At 39.3% G+C, this 25,316-nt stretch overlaps 1 protein-coding gene across 6 annotated transcripts in view; it reads right to left on the bottom strand.

Annotated features, from left to right (window-relative positions):
* DOCK10 (dedicator of cytokinesis 10) overlaps nucleotides 1–25,316 on the bottom strand; it is a 293,328-nt gene that overhangs the window by 155,185 nt on the left and 112,827 nt on the right. Inside the window, exon 3 of one of the 6 annotated variants that reach the window (XM_081241943.1) lies at nucleotides 17,147–17,346. The exons of the other annotated variants lie outside the window; for them this stretch is intronic. Within the exon in view, the coding sequence (XP_081098069.1) occupies nucleotides 17,147–17,251 (105 nt within the window). The 5' untranslated portion in view covers nucleotides 17,252–17,346. The remainder of the gene's footprint in view (nucleotides 1–17,146; nucleotides 17,347–25,316) is intronic. 6 annotated transcript variants of the gene reach the window in all.

The following is a 25,316-nucleotide window of genomic DNA, read 5'->3' on the forward strand; positions in this document are numbered from 1 at the left end:
GACATCTCACTCAGTAATTTAAGCGCCAAGCCTCCAGGGCACATGGTATTCAGCCTTGTCACATCCATAGAGTAGATGTTTATGTAAACCTGATCTTTGTTAATGTGGAGAAAGACCTTCTCCCTACTTGCTATATTATTATGATGATCATCATTTTTCGTGAATTAGATACTTCCTTTGAGGTCTACTTGGGTCTATTTTAAACCGTTGGCTCCCTGCTAGCAATCAAAGTAAGACAGACTGTCTTAGTCATCACTGAAACATGGATCCTGTGTCAGGATTAATTGCTTGTCTCTGAGCTTCTTTGCCGATATAGAGAGAAGTTGGGTAATTCTTTAGTAGAATTGAACAACACAATTAATATGGAAACAGTGTGGTGAAAATGGAGAAGAGTCTGAAAAAGTGGCTCAATAATCTCACCACATTAAATTCCTAAAGCCAAGGGTAAAGGCACCTCCCTCAAAGAAGCTGCCCCAAGAGATAAATGCCAGTGGGAGAAAGGTGGTTGTTTCAGTCTACGGTTGATACGTTTACGCCAAACTGTATAGAACTCTCAAAGTGAGAAAGATGGAGCCCAAAATAAATAATAAAATATTACAGAAGACCAAGGACACAGTCTAAGTTCCCTTAGCCCTTGGATGAAGCATTCATGCAACCTAAATAAAAAAGGATCATTGTTTGGATTATTTTGGGGCTCCTGGAAGCTGGAGTGGTCAACATGAAATCTGCATGCTAAAGTGATCTCATAAATGAAAAAAAAATTGTTTTATTTTTCATGTCAATGACATCAGCAGACACTTTCCCACCAACCCCACCCCTCCCCGCTCTGCAAAGCCCACAGATTTAGCTTCAACTTCTAAAGCCTTCTTTGGAAGATCTCTGCTGGTAAAGCTCCAGAAACTGTTACCAACATTTTAATAATTGCTCATGAGCTCCTCAAAGCAGCAGTCAATGTTTTTTTCCAACTATAAAAAACAAAACAAAACAAAAGGTAACATGGTTGGCCAACAACAAGGGTTTCCATGTACTTTCTGCACCAAAACAGAGCAAAAACAAACCCATTTTACAAATGCTTAAGTAAACTGAGGATGATGAAAGGTGAATATTCTCTCTGGAAGAGCCGTTCAATGAAGATTGCTGATTTAGTAAATAAAAACACAGGACTTCACGCTTGGAGAAAAGAATAATTTTAGTTGCCCAACATAATCCATTTAGTGAAAGCTGTGAGACATTCAATATTTTCAAGTAGAAGATACAGAGACACTATGGCATGATGGGTAATTGAAAAAAAAGTCCTTCTTGTATCCTTTCCCTGCCTTTTTTTTTTTTTTTCTTGCGGTACGCGGGCCTCCCACCGCTGCGGCCCCTCCCGTTGCTGAGCAGAGGCTCCGGACAGGCAGGCTCAGCAGCCATGGCTCACGGGCCCAGCCGCTCCGCGGCACCTGGGATCCTCCAGGACTGGGGCACGAACCCGTGTGCCCTGCATCAGCAGGCGGACTCCCAACCACTGCGCCACTAGGAAAGCCCTTTCTCTGCCTTCTGATATAATTATTCTATTTTAGACTTCTTTTAGGTTCCAATTCCCTATTTTCCCAGGCAAAAATTAATTCCAAGAAGCACAGATTGATAGCTCAAGAGGCAAATGCAGGCTCCAGACGTTTGTTTTGGCTCACTTATCTTAATGAATTTAGTTGGCTTTGAATGTCTTTGAGTAGCGGTGTTTCACTCCAGGTCAGCAACAGACCTCAGTAGCCTATCACCTCTTACCCTGCAATGTCACATTTAAAAAAAATTTTTTTTAACTTTTTATTTTATATCGGAGTCTAGTTGATTAACAATGTTGTGATAGTTTCAGGTGTACAACAAAGTGATTCAGTTATACATATAAATGAATCTATTCTTTTTCAAATTCTTTTCCCATTTAGGTTGTTACATAATACTGAACAGAGTTCCCTGTGCTATACAGTAGGTCCTTGCTGGTTATCCATTTTAAATTTAGCAGTGTGTACATGTCAATCCCAAACTCCCTAACTATCCCTTCCCCCCACCCTTCCTCCCCTGGTACCCGTAAGTTCATTCTCTAAGTCTGTGAGCCTGTTTCTGTTTTGTAAATAAGTTCACTTGTATCACGATGTCACATTTATAATATATTACCAGCTGCCCCAATAAGCCTGCAAGTCTGAAACACCTGGCTTATTCTGGAATCTCTTTTCTCCCCCTTATATTGTGTTTGTGTATGAAACGTAGCAAATAAAACAGAATGCATTGTAAAATGGTCAGGAAGCTCTTATCTCTGCCATCGAGTTGGTTTCCTCACTGTTTCTTCAGCTCAAGTGTCTGATGTCCTTCTACCAACAGCTCATGATGTGATTACTAACACTTTCCCTTTTCTCTCCCTTCTTCACATCAACATGCATAGCAGTGTGGCTTAGTGTGCATTGGGATTTGTAGGTCTAACTACTGTCGGCAATCCCCCGACCCCTGACCAGCCTCCTCCCATGACTGGTGACTGTTTAATGAGGGGTGCATCCGCCACAAAAACAGGAGTGCCCCTGTGGCCTCTGTCCTTCTGCACAGCCCCTTCTGGTGCCCCTCACCAGATCTCTGAGCTGGCTGGAGGGCTGTCTTGGCAATCATGCCCATTCCACTCACCCTTCACAGCACCTGCCCCAGAACCTGGGCCTGGGCCAGAGAGGCAGGGGGAAGAGGAGGCATTAGTAGGAAAAAACAACAGAAAAAAATATGAACAGACTCAGCTTTGGGATTTCCAAACACAAAAGAAATTATATATAAATATATATCTCTACCACATGCAAAGGAAAGACGTCGTTTTCTTTTCCCAAGGAAATAAAATGGAGAAAGCCTCAAAAAAAAAAAAAAAAAAAAGAAGACAAATGACATAAGGATGTTTTAGAAGGCCTTCTACAGTCTTGTTCTCACTATCATTTTAATTTTATCTCCCATTAGTTGAAACCTTGAGCATTAATGAACAACTGCAGGTCAAGAAGACCTTCAAAGATCTTTGTATTTTTTAATTTATTTACTTACTTACTTGTTTATTTATTTACTTTTACTAGGGCCCAAATGCCACCTAAAATGAACCCCACCTAAATTAGTACAATAGGAAAATCAGAGTCCACAAGTCACGGGTTATTAATAAAACCACAGGAAAACTAAATCCTAAACTCTCCTTGATACACACAATAAATGGCATAGCCTGTAAGCATCTGTTGGAAGGTATATTTTTAGTTATTCACTTCAGGCTGTGACTTGCCAGCCAATTAACAAAGGAGATTTACTAAGCCTTTCCTGTTTAAAATATTGCACTGAGGTTATCTTGAATTGTGGCTGCAAAGCCTAGCAGATCTGCTTCATATAATTTATTAAGTTTTGACCTCTGGGGGATAAGTAAAATTCTATCTTTCCAGGGAATTTGTTAAATAGTGTGCAACATTCAAGATATTCAATGTTTCATAATTAGGGGAATATGAGGTTCATAAATAAAAATAACAGTGATATCTTCCACAGTACCTAGAGCTTAGAATTTGGCAATGCTTGCCAAGGGTGCTTTACGCATCTGTGATGGTGAGAATCCAGGCTATGCAACCAGTAGTCTTCTCTGGAGCAAGATAGCTGTGAGTTCCATGTTTTGGTCAAAGAGACAGATGTATACAAAGATGATGGGATCAGTTAATTTCTCACTACTCCTCCTTACAGAGATTTTGAGTGAAACTGGGAGCTGAGAAGCATTGATTTACAGCTTTACAGCAGTTGGGTTGTCCCTCCTGAATTTAATGTGCCTCTTTCCTTTGGAAATGCACCAACTGGGATAAGGTATGTGCCAAAATTACCCTGAATTGGATTGGACTTTTATAGTGCTTTTTACTCTTACTCTTTTTCTCTCAAATGAGTAATGAATTTTATTAGCTGTTCTAAAATCACTCCAGGCATGGGAAAAGGCAACCACCAGTGCCTGTCATTATGTGGCAGGGCTGGTGCTGCACTGATGTGGGAATAGGGCTATTCTTTTGATATAGTATTAAGACATTTGTTTGATCTACTCCCCCAGATCCACAGCTCTCTTCCAATTCGACTTCACAGCAGAAGAATGGGCTCCTGTCACAAAAACAAATGCTTTCTTCCCCTTTCCTTATTCCACAACTTCTCATGGAATGCCAATGCAAGTCTAAGCCTTGGAATTGGTGAACCTGCCATCTTGGTAACAACCTGAGCTGCCAGGAGCTGTTTACTGGTCCAAAACAAGCAGACTGTCCATGCTTTAGCTAAAGACTCTAATTTCAAGAACATGGTGTGCTACCACAAAGATCTGAATTATTTTCATAATTATAATTCAAAAGCAAATGGGTGTAGAAATGACACTGAAGATCTAAGCATTTGAAGTATGTAACACTGAAAAAAGTCAAATGACTAAATGATCAACCTAGACATCTCTCCAGAATCTAAGAAATAACCTAGACCACACAGCCTCATTTTAGGGAAGTGTGATTATAGGTTTTCTATGTTGAGATGCAACAGAGAGTGTAACATGCACTCTAGAACCAGACTTCCTGGGCTCCTAGTCCTGGCATTGCCACTTACGGGCTATGGAACTTTGGGCATGTTAGAATCTCTGTGCCTTAGTTTCCCAATCTGTAAAATGGACATTTTAGTAGGAGTTAGATCATAGGACTGAATGAGGTAATATCTGTTATGCTCTTAGAACAACACTATACCCATAGTACTCATTACATAAGTGTTAAGTAGATAAAGGCTATGAGTTTTAAATTTTCACTAGTCATGGATTTAAGGCACCTGTATTGTAAATTTAATGTGTACAGAAAGCAAATAATAGGTGCTCAATAAATATCTGTTGAGTAAATAAGTTTATATCCTTTCATCCAGGAATTCCTTTTCTGGGACTCTATTTTAAAGAAATAATCACACATATAATCCAAGAAATATACAAGGATATCGTTGCAATATTACCTTTGTAAAAAGATGGAGAAAATACATTCACTTTAATGCAAGAGGGCTAAGAAAGGCAGGTGGGCTGGTGGAGGCTATATCTAAAAGGTGAAGACACCAGAGTTGTTGTTCATGAAAAGCGATTTTATATTTTCCAAGAATTGTATATAGTGGAAAAAGGCTTAGTGCTATAATGGGCTTTGGGAAGGATACTGAAAATAGGATAGGAGTTGGAAAAAAATCAATGAAAAATTGTGTGGTACATGCTGTAATTCTCCTTGTAACTCTACAAATATTCAGTAAAGCTAGTTAGCTCACAACATTTTGCATGTGATTGGCTTTTGTGGGGAAACGTGAGGAGGCTGGGGTCCATGATCAAGATGGCAAGTATTGCTGCAAAAGGAAAGAAGACAATGAAAGGAGGAAGGAAAGGAAGTCAAATTCATCCTGACAATCGTTCTAGATTAACACATATTATGACATTAGAATTGAGTCCAGAATAGCTAGATCTCTGAGGGGTAATAAAGCCTGAAGGACAAGGAGAGCTAAAAATGGGAAACAATAAATTATTAAAGGTAAAGAATGATTAGGAAATTATGGCACATACATTCTAAGAAACAATACATGCTTATTAAAACTGAGTTTTTAAAGTTTGCAATGACAAGCAAAGTTGCTTATGTATTGTTAAGTAAAAGTGGGAATAAATACTGCACACTGAATAACTGCACAAAATTTTAAAAATTTAAAGAAAAGAATTAGAAATCTGTATCCACATATTATCAATTATATTTAGATGGGGCTATGATGTTTACGATTTTGTTATTTTGAATTTTTGCATTTTCCAAATTTTCTGTAATGAACATTATTTCTTTCATCATGGTGAAAAATGAACATGGACTTTCAAAACTCTCATGTCTCTGAAAACACTGGGGAGTTGCTTGTTTTTTTTTTTTTTTTTTTTTTTGCAGTACGTGGGCCTCTCATTGTTGTGGTCTCTCCCATTGCGGAGCACAGGCTCCAGACGTGCAGGCTCAGCGGCCATGGCTCACGGGCCCAGCCACTCCGTGGCATGTGGGGTCCTCTCAGACCGGGGCACGAACCCGTGTCCCCTGCATTGGCAGGCGGACTCTCAACTACTGCACCACCAAGGAAGCCCGAGTTGCTTGGTTTTAAAATTGTTTACCCTTTGAAAATCCACCGAAGAGGGAAAGTAGAAAAGCACATGAAAGTTCAACCACTAACAACTTCAAGTAATTTAAAAAAGAGAAATAAAACACTGGTGAAAAGAGACCAGGGAAAATAACTACAGATTATGTATGTGATTCTAGAAGCTAATGTCAGCAAGAAAGGGAAGAACAATTAGCAATTTATTAACGAAAGTATTTTGAGCTCTGTAGGGAGCCATAAACATTTGGTAAGTTACTTAAGCAGCTCTATGCATTGGCCACTCTTGCAAAGGATTAGAAGTCAGAATTTCTAGTTCGAAGTCTGGGGTCTTTTACCTCCCAGCTAAGTAACTTGGACAGTCATTTAAACTGAGACTTAGTGAGACTGACTCAAATGAATCGAAGGGCAACTTCCTGCTTACAGCAGTGTTGTCATAAGGATCAAAGAGATGAAGTATGTGAGGGCGTTAAGCGAACCACCAAAAGCGAGGCAAATATAGATTCTTCTTTATTTGAAAATGATTGAAAATTACCATATATGTTTAACCCCAAATATATCCCAACACCAAGTCAAACCAACCAATTAATCAAACTGGTGATACAAAATTCTTCATGTACCAGAAACTATCCTACATGCTTTTATGTTTGTTATTTAAATTTCCTTAAAAAGCAAGCAAACAAACAAATAAACCTTGATAATTAGTGATTCTACTGGAAGCAAAAGAGGTAAAAGCATAAGGAAAAGCACTGAAATTTAGAAGAGGGAAGCATCAACTCTGTGTATCTCCTGAATCAAGTCAGGCCGCTCTATGACTGGTAGGAAGAAGGAAGGCAATCTAATTATGTATATCAGCAAGTGAAAGTGACTTTGAAATTCTGCCTTTTATTTTCCTTGGGAAACCAACCTAGAAAATATTTTCTTGTACTTATATTTTCAGATCAAAAGAAAAGGATTAAATTTAGGATTAGTTTAGTATTAAACTCATTAGCTTTGCCAAGATAAATACCTAGACAACAATCAAAGTTTTATCAAAAGATATTTAGAATTTCTTTCTGTAGCTCTAACCTACACACATGCAAGTCAATTTTGTGAGCAATAGGGAGTTAATAGGATCACTAAGGATTAAAATCAGGAAAAGGGTTTGATGGGATGAGAAATGGATAACAATCTTTATAGCAAACCCCTTGTGTTTGGGGCCACATGTTTGTGCTGTAAATGTTAAGTGTAATTGGGGAGCCAAGCACTGGTTACTCACCGTTAGGGTTACTCTAGTTAGTCTGATCTGACTACTTGCTTGGTTCTGCTTTTCAAAAAAATCTGATCTTTTCAAGAAACAGTATTATGCAAAGAGTTTTTCCCCCTACCTTCGAGATGTTTCATACTTTTTCTGTGACATGCAGTGTCTACTGTGATGCTAGTCTAGACTTCCTCTATTTTCCTCAACAACCCCTGTCACTTTCAGATATCTGAATCTTTATTCTAATTTTAGTACTTATAACAGAATTAAGTTTATATCTGAATGCCTTCGTCAGCTGACAATACTATTCATCTGGGCTAATGACTCAGAAAAACAAATAAAAATAGGTATGTACTTCAGGACCAGTACACAAGGCTCTAGTAGGGCATGACATGCCAATTACTTAAACATTCTCTTCACATCTTGACCTACAGACAAACAAATAGGGAACAGTGAGGGTCCAAACGGTCTTTAGACAGACCCTAAAAGAAAAATACCAATCTCGACATCTCCAAACAAATTAGAAACAACACAGCTGTTAATTAATTTCAATGTTACCAAGATGACTGATTACATTTCTTAAAGAAAATAAGAGATCTAAATGACACATGGATTCTTTAGATCTTAAGTTCATCCAGGGCCCTTTGGCATTTGTGCAACTGGAATGGAACCAACTTCCACACTACCTGTGTTTAAAACAAACAAGAAATTTGCAAAGACCCCACACAGCTGGATCCATGGCCACAGCTGTCAGCCTGTGGTCGTGTGACAGATTTAATTCAGCCTTTCATCAAAGGGAGTTCCACTGGACAACTTCTCAAATGTTTGAGCTTCAGAAAGCAAGACAAACTTTTCTTACCAAAAAGGAAATGATTAAGTAAGGAATAAGCCATCTTATGCTGACCCTTTAACCTTCTGTCTGTCTTCAACTACACAGTTTCATGAGAATGGATAAACACCAGCTAAGTCAAAGTTAAGAGCTGTACAGCTGGGCAAACTCAGATTAAGCTGAATTTGGAAACAGTTCCCTTGGTAACAAAAAGGGACATAGATCTCAGAAGAAATCAGCCAAAAGTAACTCTTTAAATGTCTTAGTCCATTTCAGTGATATAAAGCAGGTTAAACTTGGTAAATTACAAAGTTGTTTGCAAATATGAAGGATGATTAGTCATCATATTCAAAACAAACATTATAGGTAGAAAAATCAGGATATTCTATTTTATTAACCCTTAATTTCATTAGGAAAATTAAGGACCCGAAGAGATTTATAGGATGTAATGAGGCATAGTTTCAAACTGAATTTAAATCTTTCAGTCTTCTTTTTTTTTAATTTGTTTTTTTTAATTTTAATTTTTTTTTATTAGTTTCTGCTTTATAACAAAGTGAATCAGTTATACATATACATCTGTTCCCATATACCTTCCCTCTTGCGTCTCCCTCCCACCCTCCCTATCCCACCCCTCCAGGTGGTCACAAAGCACGGAGCTGATCTCCCTGTGCTCTGCGACTGCTTCCCACTAGCTATCTACCTTACGTTTGGTACTGTATATATGTCCATGCCTCTCTCTCGCTTTGTCACAGCTTACTCTTCCCCCTCCCCATATCCTCAAGTCCATTCTCAAGTAGGTCTGTGTCATTATTCCTGTTTTACCCCTAGGTTCTTCATGACATTTTTTTTTCTTAAATTCCATATATATGTGTTAGTATATGGTATTTGTCTTTCTCTTTCTTATTTTCTTTTTTAAGGCAACTTAACAACATATATCTCTTAGGAGCATGTCAAAATCCACTCAGTTTTGCTCAGCAAATGAAAAAAGAAAATTGCATGCTTCTTTGCCTAACACTGGTACTTGTAAAGAAGTGGGAAAGAAGATCTAAATCAAATTAAATTACATGTTTCATTTAGTTTTCTAGAAACACTTGAAAGATAATAAATATCATTAAAAATACATCACAACCCAATTACAAGTCCGCCTGACACCAGGGAAATTAACGCCTTTGAGCCAGCTGCCAGGATTTTTAGATTAATTTATATAAAGTCTGTGATGAAAGCTGCCACCAGCTTAAACTGATACTATTTTAGTACTTTAACAGGCACACAAATGAGTCAAATGTGAGAGGTATGTGTATATGTGTACATAAACACATACATGTCACGAATACATGAATGTAAATAGTCCTGTCAACAACATGAATTATATATGTTCAATAAGTCTTCCCATAATGATTGGTCAGCTCATTCTTTTATTTCCTTTCTTAACCTTTGGTTACTTGAAACTGAATATGCATAGTGGACATTTGTTATTTTTTGACCTAAGTAACATCCATCCTGCTTTCTTTTAGTATTAGCATGTTAATTTCCTTCTGAGGGCTTACTTCTTTCTCCTTCCCTGTAAAGAGCAGTGTTGGTGGGTCTGATAATTTAAAAAGACCTGTTTTTCTGTGATCAAGGCCATGTGACCCCAGCCCATTCAACACTTCCCTCCAGGACTCTGAATCTTGAAGGAGAGATGTCAAAATCCCACATGACCGTCCATTAGTTCCAAATACCAAGACCATCCCTGTTTCCCACTGCCCCGAGCTGCTCTAAGTCCATTCTTGTTCTTTGCCCAGTCTGTCTCTCCATTCTTCCCTCTGTTCCTTTCTCTGGATATGCTTGTTTACCAGGGAAGGTTTCTTCTGCTTGCATCTAAAAGAATCTAAAATGATATAATACAAGGAGCAGCACCTACAATAAGGGACTATTATTTCCTCAACTTACCTTTGTTTGGATTTGAATCATCTTAAAGGAGAACCTCTCCTGTAGCCAATGACTCCTTGAAGTACAGGATGTAGGTTTAGTAAACTCATGTGTTACTAATGAATTCCAACGTCATCCTACTCTATAAAAAATACATCAGGTATCATGCATCCTGAGAATGGGGGACAAATACCTTCTTGGTTTTCCAAGGTGATAAACTCAGTGCAGCCTTCATCTCTAATTTTCCACTAAGCATAATCCATTCTAATCATCCCTCTCTGATGTCACAAGAGCAACTGGGGCCAAAAAATAAGTTTATGTCCACATTTGCTTTCAGTGCTGATGTTGTCACAAACTATAACTTTGTCTCTATAGGAGGTGCCAGGTTGCATTGGAAGTTGTGTTAAAGATGACCGACCAGGTGTCTCTAAGCCATTGTTGGCCCTGTATCACCTTCCTTCATTCTGTCATTTTCATCCTAAGAGAAAACATTTGCTATATTTGTTGTATTAAAACCAATTCATATATTTCTACTTGTAGAAATAACATAGTCACACCAAACAATTTAATACTAATAGTAACTTTAGACACTACCATTTTTTATCATTTACCCCATATATGCTAATGATAGCTTTTATTTTCCTACTACTATTATCATGATCAAATGGCAAGGCCTATAATAAGTATTTAACACTTTCTCTCATTGAATATTCATATCAAGCCTAGAAGAGGTCATCATTGCTTTATTTTACAAATGCAGAAACTTGGAATCTGAGGACCTGCTCAAGCAATTTGATGGAAGAACTGATATTTCAATCCAGCTCAGCATAAAGCCTTTGGTCCCCTCCACTACACTCTACCAGCAAAGGTCATAGCTTTGCAGGAATAAGAATCAGAAACGCTTTTTTTTTTTTTTTTCCTATTGGGAAGATTCTACAATAGAGCTGTAGCTTGGGTACTGTTCCTGCTCCCTTTGTTAGTTTCCACAATGAGGGAAATTAGAAGCCTGGGGGCTGGTGGGAGGTCACTGGGCACCTCAGGGGAGGAAGTGGTAGGGATAGAGGACTAAGAAACATTTACAAAATGGTAAGGAAGATGAAGAAAAGGAGATGAAAAGGTATATTAAGGAATCATATAATGAATGTGTGATTTTATGATTTATAATAAGACATATAAAGTTGGTCTTCATCCTCCTTTATGGCGCTGAGCTCCTAAAACCCTTGGAATTTCCTAAGAGCATGATGAAGGTGTTTTTTGTTAAGTTAAAGAATGACTTTTGGACAGGGTGGGGGTGGGAGGTTGGTTTCCATGAGAACCAACCACGCGATTAGAGAGCTGGACCTTTCTGTCCCACCTCCCTGACCTCTGGGGAGATCAAGTGGGGTTTGAGGTTGAATCAGTGTTTGAGAGCCAATGACTTAATCAACGATGCCTGTGTAATGAAGCCTTTATAAAAATCCAAAAGGATGGTGTTTGGAGAGCTTCTGGGTTGGTGAACACCTGGAGACTGGGGGAGACTGGTGCCTTTCCCCATACCTTGCCCTATGCATCTCTTCCATCTGGCTGCTCCTGAGTTATACCCTTTTATAGTAAACCAGTGATCTAGTAAGTAAAATGTTTCTCTGAGTTCTGTGAGCTGCTCTAGAAAATTATTCAAACCGGAGAGGGGATCATGGGGACCTGTGATTTATAGCCAGTGGATCAGAAGTACAGATAACAACCTGGACTTGCACCTGGCGTCTGAAGTCAAAGGAGGGGGTGGCTAGAACCTCCAATCTATAGTCGGTTGGTCAGAAGCACAGGTGATAACCTAGACTTGTGGTTGGCATCTGACATGGGATCGGGGGTAGCCTCGTAGGACTGAGCTTAACCTGTGAGATCTGACATGATCTCCAGGTAGGCGGTGTTAGAACTGAGTTAAATTTAGGACACCCAGCTGGTGTCACACAGAATTTCTTGGTGTGGGGAAAAACCTCCACACATTTGGTGACCAGAGGCGTCAGAAATGAAGTGTTTTGTATGAGGAGTAAAGGAGACACAAGAAAGAGAAGACAGGTGGAAAACTGACGTTTTCCAACTGACAATGCTAGATAACGAGTGTGTCAAAAACCACAGTGGAAACTGCCACCAGTTGAGGGACTCTCTGCATTAAGAAAGTTTTGTACTGCTGTTAGCTGGGAAATAAAAGATGGGGGTATCATGGTGTTACTTTCTGTCCACTGTGCCCCTCCCCACCCCCCTCTGACAAATGGTCCACCTCCTGCTCAGATAGTTGTAAAGAATATCGTCATGGAGCTAAGCTCTGCCCAGTTTGGCTTGGCAGTTCTCCTCCACCTTGTCTCTCTCTAGATTTAACTCTGCTTCCTCACCTAGCACTCAGTCTCGAGGAAAGTAAGATCATTCTTGGTTCAATTGCAGGTACTAATCCGAAGTCCATTTTGAAAGCGTCTTCTCTGCAGCTACGCAGCGTCTGAGCTAGCTGTTCCCTATTTCTTCAGCCACAGGCAGAGTCCTCAGATCCAGTTTCAACTTACACTTCTCCATTTCTGTGGTCTGGACTGAATTCAGATCCCCTGTTTACTCCTGTTTCTTTGCTTCCTTCCACCTTGTCCATTTATAGCATTCATCCCTGCTTTACGTTGTATTCCAACCCTGATTCCATCTCATTTCATCGTTTCCTGGAACCATCATCCTGGTTTCTGGGACTTCATCCTGTGCTTCCTTTCAGCTAACTGGTTCATTGTAAAGTAGTCTAAGTAGGTAACTGTGAATGTTTGTATAAAACAGTATCAGTAAGTAAGGAAGCACAGATGACCAGGGAGAAGCTGTCCACATTAACGTGGAAGAGTAAAGATAAAAAAGCAGACTTGAAAGACAAGAGCACAAGACATTTAATAAAATGACATATGTAGGAGATATAAGTATTTCAGATTACATCCTCCATCTATAGTTTTCTACAATTTTCAATTTTCTATTAAAGTGCTAACAGTCTATGACTAAAGAGGAGGAGGGATTTTCATTTGTAGCCAAAGTCTTCTAAACACTTTGAAATCCTGCAGATTAGTTATCCACAAGCCAGTAACAACTTAAAAATAACAACTCACATTTACTTAAATAAATTTTGCATTTTTTCTGATGGTACAGATGACTGATATCATAACTCAATTCAATAGTATATTTAATCTTTCTAAATTAGGATATGCAACTTAGGAAGGAAACTGTCTTTTTATTAACCTCCGCCCTATGCACCAGAGATCATACTGAATGATTGGATAAAAAAAGAAAAATAAACATAGAAAGACAGTTAAAGAGAAAACCTTCAACTACAGAACACCATACACACTTCAAAAATTAAGGGAAGTAGTTCTACTTGATGATCTAACAAGTAAGTTCCATTTTCCTTAAACTTTTCTTATAATGCAGTTGCACTGTCTGGTATTGTATGTTGTCTGTGATAAGTGGATTAAAACATGGAAAGGGATTTCTTAGACAAGACACCATAAAACTGGATGAATAAGGGCAGCTTCCAAAACAATAAAAAATTCCAACAGAGTTAAATAAACAACATTTGAAGAAAGTCAAATAAACAAAATTGTCAGTCTGGGTCATGAGAGTATAAAGTTTGGGTTGTATACCACTAAGGAAGTCACAGACTTCCGGTTAAGTATTCTAGACTACTATGATCCTAAACCATTTCTAAATTTGTCTTAGAGCAAGAAATGGTTTGTTGAATTCAAAATCCACAAAATCATTATAAAAACACAATCTGTGATAATTATTTCCAGCGATCATTATTTCTCCTTTCACCACAATATATAACTATATCCAAAAATTCAAAAGAAATCATTGTTTTATTCTCTGACCTAACTGTAAGCCTTATCTTCATTTGTTGGGCATTTTGACACTTGAATTGCTTCTTCCTTATTACCTATCCAGTCATCTCAGAAGCAGGTCTAGAGATGTTGGTTTAGCTTTTAAAAAGCTTAGATGAATGGTCTGTGGAAAGTCCAATCTGGTTCTGGATGGGCTTCAGCTAAGCTGGGCTTTGGTGGGAGCCAGGGTGGGAAATGGCATTTCTAAGGCAAACCTCACTGACACACAGAGTGATCTGGGACCCCCGTGAGCACTCAGCTTGATGCAATTCAGAATTTTGTCTACTGAGTGGCTCTGTCATTGAAAAAGGGTCCCAGGAGGAAGGAGTCACCTATAGCCCAGCGGCTTCAATGTTGCAGTCACTGAAAAGACAATCTCACTCCACAATTATACCCCACTTCACCTGCCTTTGGAAACGGAGACATTTTACTTGGTTTTATTAATACTCCATAACACTTGCAACTCATAACTTTTTACAACGTTCAAATCATGCTCAGAATCCACATGATCAAAATGAATTCCAGTAAACAATCTTAAGACAGTGCAGGTATTGTTAGGAACATTTTACGGAAGTGGCAGCTGAGGCTCAGAGCGATTTAAGTAACCTGCCCAAGGTCACATGGACCGTGGGCGAGAGAGTCAGAATTACCCCTTAGCCCTCTAATTACATGCTTCACTTTCTTGGAGTCTCTCTCTCTCTTTTTTTTTTTTTTCTAAAATGAAAGCCCGGGATAATACCTAAGGATGGACTGAGCAATCCCCTACTCAACAGAAGAGACAACCTGTGAAAGAAGATATGCCTATCTTAGGAGGACCAAAAGCAGGCAATAGCAGCAGCGAGTCCCAGGGCCTTCTACAGAAGAAAGCAAATCACTGTATGAATGATCTTAATTAAATGTGAATGCACAGCTACTGAATGCTGTGGGAAATCACTCCATCCTTACTGGCTGCTTTCCCCATAGTTCTCAGCAGCAATACCTTCAAATGCAATTAAGATAATTCATGGAGTGATTAGCTTCATTATATGGAGACACACCAGAGACTGTCCTAACGCCAAATCCTGTGTGTGGTCTCTGTGAGATAGACATGTTCTTCTCCTGTGTGCTATCTTTTTTAGTGGACACAAAAAGAAGTAAACCTTATGGTGACATAACCCTTGGAACTTCTAAATTCCACTGAGAGAAAGGCAGCTAGGAAATTAACGTTTCTTGGACTGGTCTGAAGGTTAACATAATCTCAAACCAAACAAGTTTTCAAACACTTATCCTCTTTCACAGCCTGATGGTAAACAACCTATGAGGCTTTTATGGGGCTGGTAGAGAAGTCACAACTGAGCATCCTTTGGGGCCAGTGGGGACCAAGAGGTTGGGTTCCGAGCTCTGCAGATTCCCATTATGAAACACTGAGTGGAAAGACCCAGGCACATCCCATGGGAACAAGGTTAAGGGGGTCAATTACCCATGTTTCCCAGTAGGAGACATGTACTACTAAGATCCTCTGGTAGAAATAGCAAGGCATCAATCCTATGAACCAGACCTCCAGTAAATTCTACTCCCATTAAATTACCACCAGACAGATTGTAAGTATAAAGACAACCACTATTACTTGAGATGGAGTATTCTGTACCTGATTTTGGCCTATCAAACACTGAGTGACTATTCATTAATTTGATTATTCATATTTATTCAATGACTATTCATAAACAATCACTATATTATCAAAGGTATATATATATTTTAAGCTGTTCTATTTCTAGATTAAAGGTGTTTATATAAACAAGAAGATTATTTACCCCTAGAGCAGTGGTTCTCCACCTGGAAGATCACCCTCCCTGCTCAAGGTGACATTTGGCAATGTTTCGAGGCATTTTTGCTTGTCAAAATGGGGCAGAGCTTTCCACCAGCATCTAGTGGTTAAGGCCTAGGATGTCACTAAATATTGTACAATGCACAGGACAGCCCCAAACAACAAAGAACTCTCCAACCCAAAATGACAGTATGCTGAGCTGAAGAACCCCTGCCTTGAAGAAAAGCAAGCAAAACTTGAACCACCTGGTAAACTAAACATTCCTGTAAAAAGAGCTACCCAGTCGTGTTGTTGTAGCCATTTAACATATAAAGTGGGCCACATTACATGTGAATCACTGAAGCTCTAGCCATCCACCCTGATACTCAGCTACCCATAGTTCTTACAGATAGAAATCTAGAATTCTGTAATAAATACACTTTTCCAGATTTCTCATTTTGTTTAAGAATACTAAAGCAGAAACATTTTTTAACAATAGAGAAAACCAAATTTTTTTACCTTGAAAACTTACCAATTTTTCCTCTCTTCCTTGGCTCATTTAATTAAATACTTATTTACATTTCCTTTCCTATTTTGGGTTGCTCTTTCTAAGAACTTTAAAACAAATCATGAGTGGTACATGATAAAAATAGAACAGTAAGACTTTTTAAAAAACACAACTGTAGGGACTTTCCTGGTGGCCCAGTGGTTAAGAATCCACCTGCCAATGCAGGGACACGGGTTCGAGTCCTAGTCCGGGAAGATCCCACATGCCGTGGAGCAATTAAGCCCGTGTGCCACAACTACTGAGTCTGTGCTCTAGAGCCCACGAGCCACAACTACTGAGCCTGCATGCCACAACTGCTGAAGCCCACGTGCCTAGAGCCTGTTCTCCACAACAAGAGAAGCCACTGCAATGAGAAGCCCGTGCACCACAACGAAGATCCAATACAGCCAAAAATAAATAAATAAAATAAATAAAAAAAAAAAACACAACTGTATACAAGTCATCAATTGGGGTCTTAATTGAGGCAATGGTAGGCTTTTCTTTAAAAAAGAGAATATTCTAGTAGTATTTTAAGTATTTAAATCCTGTATCAACATGTTTTAAAATAATGATGGAAGTAATTCCAATATTCCAAATAAGTCAGTAATGTTTTAGCTACTTCCAACCTCTTCCAATATGTTTTAAACTAATGATGGAAGTAATTAAAAAATAATGATGTAAGTAAAAAAGGATATTTATGAACTAGGTTGAATATTATGTTCCATCTAAGACTTTGCCCATAGCCTAGGTTAGCATACCACTCCAGAGCTAATCTTTTTTTTTTTTTAAGTATTAAGAAAAGATGGAAAGCAAACAACATTCAGATACCTACAGAACTAAATCTGTGGATTTCTTCTTGATTTTTTCTCCTCATTGTTCGTCTCTTCTTCCAAAATTCACTGGGATCCCGTTTAAAAACCTTTCCTCGGAAGCTCATTGTATTGTTATTTGAGTGGCAAGATATTTAAAAATATCAGTTTCTTTAAGCCTCTTCCTTCTGAAGCTTCACCAGGCCGAACAAATTTTTCTTCTCTGGTAAAAAGGGAAATGCTCATGCTACATTAACATAACTGAACAGAAAGGAAAAGAAAACTGACAAGTTACTGCTTCCTGTGAGTGAGTAACTACCAGCTGTTCAGAGGCGCTTTTGTGCATGTATTCTCCCTAATCACCTGCTTTAAAGCAAGATGAAAAACACAAAATGACTTTGGATGTTTAAGAGAATTGCTCACAGCTAAATAAACCATAGGATGTAAACTCACCCTTGGAACCAAGTCAAGACTGAATCAAAGAGTTAATTTATGGTAGGCTGCCATGTCTGTTAGTGTAACAGCCATCCAAATTTTATCACTGTGGCTAGATCTCAAAGGTGAACGGTAATAATCAGTTGGTCATGTATGCGTAGATTACATTAACGGTCTTTCCAGGGAGGTGCCCAAGAGGATCACTTAGGCACAATGGGAAAATATTAGAATTCTATTTATATTAGTTATCTCGATAGAGAAACTGTGCTTTACTAATATTTAACATAACACATTGACATGGACACCTTCATTCTCTACGTCAAATGGTTACAAATAGTGAAACAGTTAATTCCCTAATCTTTAGATCTTTATGCCCTTTCTCTGGGGCAATTTAAAATGCACCTCTCCCCTCAAACCCACCCCAGTGCTCCTTTCTGTTTTATTTTCCCCCATGGCACTTACTAGCATGTGACACTACTATACATTTTCCATATTTTACTTATGGACTGTAATCCTCCACTAGATTCTATGCCACAAGAGTGTGGGAATATTTTTGTTTCATTCACTGTGTCTTCAGTGATCAAAACCATGCCTGGTTTCCAAAAGATTCTCAGTATATATATAATTGTTTAATAAAAGAATAAATGAAGGACATATATATTGTGCTTAACAATGAAACTTGTCCCCTATGTATATTGTGTTTTGAAATATTAGCTATTGGCAGGGACTATATAATTTATAAATACACACAGAAGATGGGAGTGCAGCCAACTTTTTTCTACGAAGTGCATGAGATAAGAAATATTTGGAGGCCACAGGATTAGGAAATAATTGATTAGATTAAACATTAGAAAGCTGGGTTCTAAAAAACGATTGGTGTGGGAGACGTTCATTCAGTTTCTTCAAGAGTTTGTTTCTTCATCTGCAGGGTGGACCCCCTCAACAGAGGTGTCCATCGGTGTGATGTACGTGCTAAAGGAACCATTGCTTGTCTAGGAAGCACTCTGGGGTTTAAAAGGTGATTGAAGGAATATTTCCATTGAGGACTGATCTTCACAACCACCGAGACACAAGCTCCTACCAGCTCTCCCAGGAGATGAGTCTTGAGCAAGGGGCATTTTGAAGGGAGTAACTGTCAGGGAGTCACTTCCACAGACACTTGTTGGGGCATCTTTGCACAGAGAGCAGTGTGATGTGCAGTGTGGACGCAAGCAAGAAGCTTAACCAGGAGAGTAATTTCTGCAAAAGGCTCTCAGTATTCTGGGAGTTTTGAACTTTAAGAAAGAAAAATAACAAGGCTGCTATTGCATTCGTGCCTTAGCTGGAAGCAGGATTCAGGGTACAGATGGGAATGGGGAGAGCGACCAGAGGGGAACAATGAGTAGAAACAACGAGTCGGGGGTTTTGTGGGGGGGCTTTGGCTCCAGAGCCTTGCCTTCTCTTTCTAGAGCTCAACACAGTTAAAGATGCAGGCCCCGATGTCTTCCATGGATGACGCTAACTTGCCACCTAGAAGCGTATGGTCCCACGTATCCATGTGGCTTTTCCTCAGCTTCCTTCAGTCTTTACTTGAAATGTCTCTTCCTCAGAAAGCCTCCTCTGATGCCTTTGGATGCTCCTCCCCTGCCTTTTTGTGGGGGGGGGGTGAGGGGGCCCTAGACAAGGCTTCTCACCCTGAGAAGCCACTTCTGCAAACATAGTTCTGATTCTGTAATGAAGGTGGCTATCCTCAGGGAAGCTCTTATTTAACCAGCTAGTTCCAAAGACAAGGCACTAATAGATGCCATTTGTTTATTTAATAAGCCTCATTATTGATTATTATTTAATCTGTAATAAGCCCTCCCCTTTATCATGGTTGCTTTATCCTGACATAGGCCATTTCCCAATAGTATTTCCCCAATAAAGACCAGATTTAGTTGATGCACATATGTATCCCCCAGACTCTAGCCTCTTGTGTACCTCTACCTTCTCATGCAGAGATTTGTGCAAGACAGGCAAAAAGAGATACTGCTCATTCCTTGCCAAAGTATGGAGACCAAGGAAGCTTCTTTCAAAAACTGAGAAAAATAGCAAGATGCTACAAAAATAACAACTGAGGAGGTAAACTATATTGTTATTCTGTAATTGGTTTAAGTAGGCATCCAAAGATACCACAGAGCAGAAGCCCTTTTGATCCATGGTCATGTGATATACAGAAATTCCACTGTCTGTCTTTCGCTCTTATCAATGTTCACACTCTGAGTAACTCTTTGGCATCTGATGGATGAGCAGGTACATTATAGCACATGCCAAATTTTCAGATTTAATTTTCTTCCTTATATGATGAGAGTCTGCCTTTTGGGGTCACCTGATTTCCCGAGTATGTAAGATTATGTTTCTATTTTAATAGCTGAAAGTCGTATTTCACAACTCTTTTGGATTATGGACCTATTTGAGAATCTAACAAGACTGGACTCACTCACCAGGAAAATGTAAGGACTCAGAAAATGTGTGTGCATGGTAGGGGGTCACCAATCTCTGAGGTCCATCTGGGGACCCGCTTATTCATGTTACCCTAAACCCCTAGCTCATAGTTTTAGAAGATAGGAACGTTGTCTTATAACGAAGCATTTAATAATCTTGAGCAACTTGTACGTGACTTCCTCTCCTTCTAACAGTTGCATCTCGCCTCTCCTCTATTCCTCTTTAGGCACCACAGTTCTTTATCCTGGAGTCCCTCCCACTTTCCGACTTCTGCAATGTGAGAATGACTTATTTCTCTCCTTGCTAAGCTGTTGATTGCAGCTACCTTTAATATTGGCAAAAGGAGGCATTGCCGGGCAGTATGTGGGGATGTCAGAAAGACATAACCTGTGGTGACTGCAAAGGAGGAGAAAATCCAGTAGCATGGAGTTCAGTGCTCCATGGGATGGCACAGTTGAGCTTCTACTGAGCTTCGCCCACCTTGATTTCAGACCAAGTCTGTTTCCCCAGCATTCTGTGATACCCCATGCCATTCCAAAAAATTCCTTTTCTGCTTAAGTTCGGACACTTGTTGACAATCAAAGAACCTAACTAGGGCACTGGGCAAGAATGGGCAATAAAGAGAAATCAGATATTAGCTGGCTCAACCACAAGGAATCACTGTCAAGTTCATTACTAAAGAAATCTCATACCAGTCAATGATCAGAATGAATTACTATACTCAAGGCATTGCTGTGCTTTATCAGAAATATGTAATCTCTTCCTAGCCTTGAGAAGCTTGTACCTGACAGAGGAGTTCACTAAAGTGTAAAGGAGACTGGGAAAGCTTTATAATAAAGACAGGACCTAAGGGAGACTTTGAATAGGTTTGAGTCATATAGATGGGAGAAGGGTAAATGTTACTCCAGGAAAGAGGAATGTAGCATAGAGAAGGCATAAGATACAATGGTTAAAACCATGGTATCTGGAATCTGCTTAGAGGCAGCTCCTGGGTCCATGCTTCCTAACTGTATATTCTCAGCCAATACTTACCCTCTCCAGGCCTCAGTTTTCGCATCTGTAAAATAGGGAGAGCATAGTACATACCTCACAGAGTTTTTGTGAGTATAAATGAGATGACACTTTAAAATTTCAACACATTGCCTGGTATAGTTACCATAACTATTCGTTATCACAGAAACTAAGAGGCAGACCAAGAAAGAATATTTAAGAAAAAGTAGGAAGTCCAGCTTGTCTATAGCCAAGGGCTGAGTAGTAGAGTAGAGGCAGAAACAATTGAAAATAGAAGCCAGGACCAGTTCATGGAAGGCTTTAAATGCCAAGATGATGAAAGTTTCCATCGTATCCAGAAAGCCATGGAAAGCCACTGAAGGATTTTGTTTTGTTTTTTAAACATCTTTATTGGAGTATAATTGCTTTACAATGGTGTGTTAGTTTCTGCTTTATAACAAAGTGAATCAGTTATACATATATATATGTTCCCATATCTCCTCTCTCTTGCATACGCCTCCCTCCCACCCTCCCTATCCCACCCCTCTAGGTGGTCACAAAGCACCGAGCCGATCTCCCTGTGCTATGCGGCTGCTTCCCACTAGCTATCTATTTTACGTTTGGTAGTGTATATATGTCCATGCCACTCTCTCACTTTGTCCCATGGATTTTTGAACTATGATTAAAATCGTGCCTTTGGAAGATTCATCTGATAATTACACGTAGGCTAGATTTTGGGGAATATGATCCCGAGTAGTAGTCTGCATTAACCCAGATATTAACATAGAGTAGTGGAGGGCAGAAAACTTGGCATCAGAATCATAACCATAGACTTCACAGATGAATATCTGGCAATTAAATGGAAAATGAATGATAGTTGAAATTTATCAAGCAACTACTAGGTGCTGGGTGCTGATCTAAATATTTATAGTGCCTTATTTAAACCATGCAACAACCCTGTGAGGTAGGTATTACTATTACTGTTATCACCACTTAGTTTTACAGAGGAAGATACTTGAGTCTTGGGAAGTTAAGCAATTGATCCAAGGTTCCAAAACAAGTAAGTAGCACAGCTGGGATTTAAACCCAGGCAGTCCAGCTCCAGAGCTCATGCTCTAACCAGAAGAGAGGCCCAAAGATGCCAGCAGGTTTCTGAGTCTGGCCATCAAGGAGATGGATAATATGTCTGAGGGAAAAAGGGTGGCAAGAAGAGAGGACTTCTTTTCCACTGATGCTTATTTATACATGTCAAGAAGATAGAAAATGGGCATTTTCAGCACCACTGTTATACGTGTGCCTGGCACTCAGGAAAGAGTCAGGACTGGAGATATCCAGGTGAAAGTCATCGAAAGAGTTAAAATTGAAAATCTAAAAGTAAACTGAATTTTTGGAGAACAGAGTAGCATAAAATTGAGAACATAATCCTGAAACTCTTTTATATATGATAAATAGAAGGCAACTTAGGAAACTGAGAAGGCATAGAGATACTGGGGGGAAACTAGAAGGGCAGTGTGGTGTCCAGATGTACTGAGGAGGGGAGTTTAAGGAGGGTGACACACGGCATCTGGGCAGAGATGGAGGTAAGACCCGAGGATGTCCAAAAAGATCCAGCATGAGGAGATAAGTAAGATGAAAACTAAGGACTTTGCAGTCTTGGATCCAGACAGATCTATATTTGAATCCTCTTCAGCCATCTACTAGATAACCTCCAGCAAGTCACTTGACATCTGTCTTCCTATTTCTTATATTTACAATGGAGCAATTAGTATACAGCTTACAAGACTGTCATGAAATAATATATGTTATTACTCAGCATTGAGGAAAAAAATACACATGTGTATATATAATTGCTAAGATTCCTATATATGCATATATGTAAAGTATTACTTATTGACTATGATTGGTATTTACCAGGTCTAGCTAGGTACGTATTCATGTATAGACACACCTATATATGCATATGCATGTATATAACAAAATACACAGATGCACAAATTCTTATATGTGTATTCAAAGTCTGGCTCCACGGTGTCCAGAAAGAGAAACTAAGTTTGCAATTTTCAGTAGATCAGAGTCTGGGTATTTGGAATTTAATTAAGATGGTAAGTCTTCACCATGTTTTAGAAGAAATAAGAATTTGAATGCTAAGATATCAGAAATTTGGGGAAAAGTTCTAGTAGTCTGTATTAGTTTTCTATTGCTACTGTAAGAGATTACCACACATTTATTGGCTTAAATCAACACCCACTTGTTGTCTCATAGTTTTTGTGGGTCAGAAATCTGGGTATGATACAGCTCAGCTGATTCTCCACTTGGAGCCTCCCAAGGCTGAAATCCAAGTGTCAGCAGGGTGGTGTCCCTTTCTGGAGGCTCCAGAGGAGACTTTGGTTCCAGGTTTATTCAGGTTGTTGGCAGAATTCAGTTCCTTTCAGTTGCAGGACTGAGGTCCCAGTTTCCTGCTGTCTGTCAGCCAGGGGTCATTGTCAGCTTCTAGAGGCCGCCTGCATTCTCTGGCCCATGGCCCCTTTCTAAGCCAGCAACAATGGGTTGAACCCTTCTGAAATCTCTCTGACTTTTCCTTTTCTCCTAAATATCTCTTCTCTGCATCTTTCTACTCTAGCTAGAGAAAAGTGTTGGCTCTTAAGGCCTCACATGATTCGACTGGTTCCACCCAGACGATCTAGGATAATTTGTATATTTTAAGGCCAGCTGATAAGTAACCTTAATTTACATCCACAAAGTGCCTTCACAGCAGTACTAAGATGAGTGTTTCATTGAAGCACCAGAGAGCCTTGTTGAGGGGGAGAGGTATCTTTAGAAAACTGTCTCTCGCACAGTCTTATTCTGGACCACAGCTTGCTTTTTACACCTATCTTTTGAAGACAATGTTAACATTAAAGAATGCACTGAGAAGAAGGTGTAGGCAGGACAGTACTTGGCCTTTGATTTTCTCTTGAAGAGTGAGGTGGGATGCAGGTTTCAGTGGAGGCAAGAAATGAGTGAGAGGAAATAGACATTTGGCTTATAGGTCACTTCCTGGAAAAAGTTGGCAGTGAAATAAGGTGAGAAAGAAAATCGTAGCTGTGGGGAGGGAGGGAAGAACCAAAGAGACATATTTAGATGATGGGTATTGGTGAAGTAATCAAATACATAAACACAGAAAACAAAGGCAATAAGCTAAAGGCAACAAGCTCTGAGGTCATCTCTAAAATGTTTATGTTTGCACTGTATTTGAATAGTCTGTACAAACAGCAAATGATGTCCTCGTGGAATCTAAGAAACCAGAGGACAGAGATTTTTGTTTCATTGAAAACGCATCTGAACCTACTTAATAAACATCACTGAGAAAGTACCGTTAGGGTATAGGCAGAGTAACTGAAACCCTGGTGGTTAAGACTTACACAGCCACACATGACATCATACTTGAACCCACAAAACCTAATTTGAGCAGCTGGTAAAGTACTTTCTGTTCATTTCCACTTGCTTTCTTTACTTGCTTCTCAACCCATCTTATCTTTATTCCAATTTATTTTACCTGTGGAGCTTTTCAGCATTTATACTTCCTTGTTAGAGAACGTTTAGATAACTCATTTCATTTCATTTTTCTCTTCCATTTCCAGTAGATTTTCCCTTTGCCTGAGGGTTTGTGTGCTTTACAGCCTTTCTCTCATAGGATGAAACAAGGCTGGTCCACAGGGCTTCTCTAGGTTCTGCTCACCACTGTCTACTTTGTTTAAAGGAAGTAAAGCACCAGTAGCTACTTCCTCCCTCACTGTGGTCTCTCCTGAGCCTGGCCCCAGGCAGAAGTGCTTCTGCAACTCGTACCACTGAGGCTTACTACTTATAGCTACAAAGGTCAAGGCTGAATGGCTCTGAGTTACCTATGAGAGAGGCTTAGATAGCTCAGGGGAGTTTCACTGAATATGACAAAACCTCGTATTTCTAAGTGCAGAGCTTTCAGTGGGCAATGTCTGTGGAATTCAGCAGTTTTTTTGTGTGTTTGCTAAACTCTAATGCAAATCACATTAGTCTTAGTATGAAATATTTAGAAATTTCACAGAAAATAAAGAGAGCCCTGCAACATGAATTGCACTGAGGGAGAATGTAGACATGCCAAAAATAGAAACAGACTGCAGTTGTGTGCGTGCATGGTGTGTGCTGAGTGTATGACATGTTTGTTGTGTGTGTGTACATGTGCATAGCATAAACGATCTTTATTGCATTAAAATAATTTAGAGTATTCCTTTCATGGCCCTTCAAACATGTATTAAGTTGTAATAATACTTGTTTATATTAGTGAACTTA

Source organism: Mesoplodon bidens (genome assembly GCF_964165515.1).
Source record: "Mesoplodon bidens genome assembly, chromosome: 8".
NCBI lineage: Eukaryota > Metazoa > Chordata > Mammalia > Artiodactyla > Ziphiidae > Mesoplodon > Mesoplodon bidens.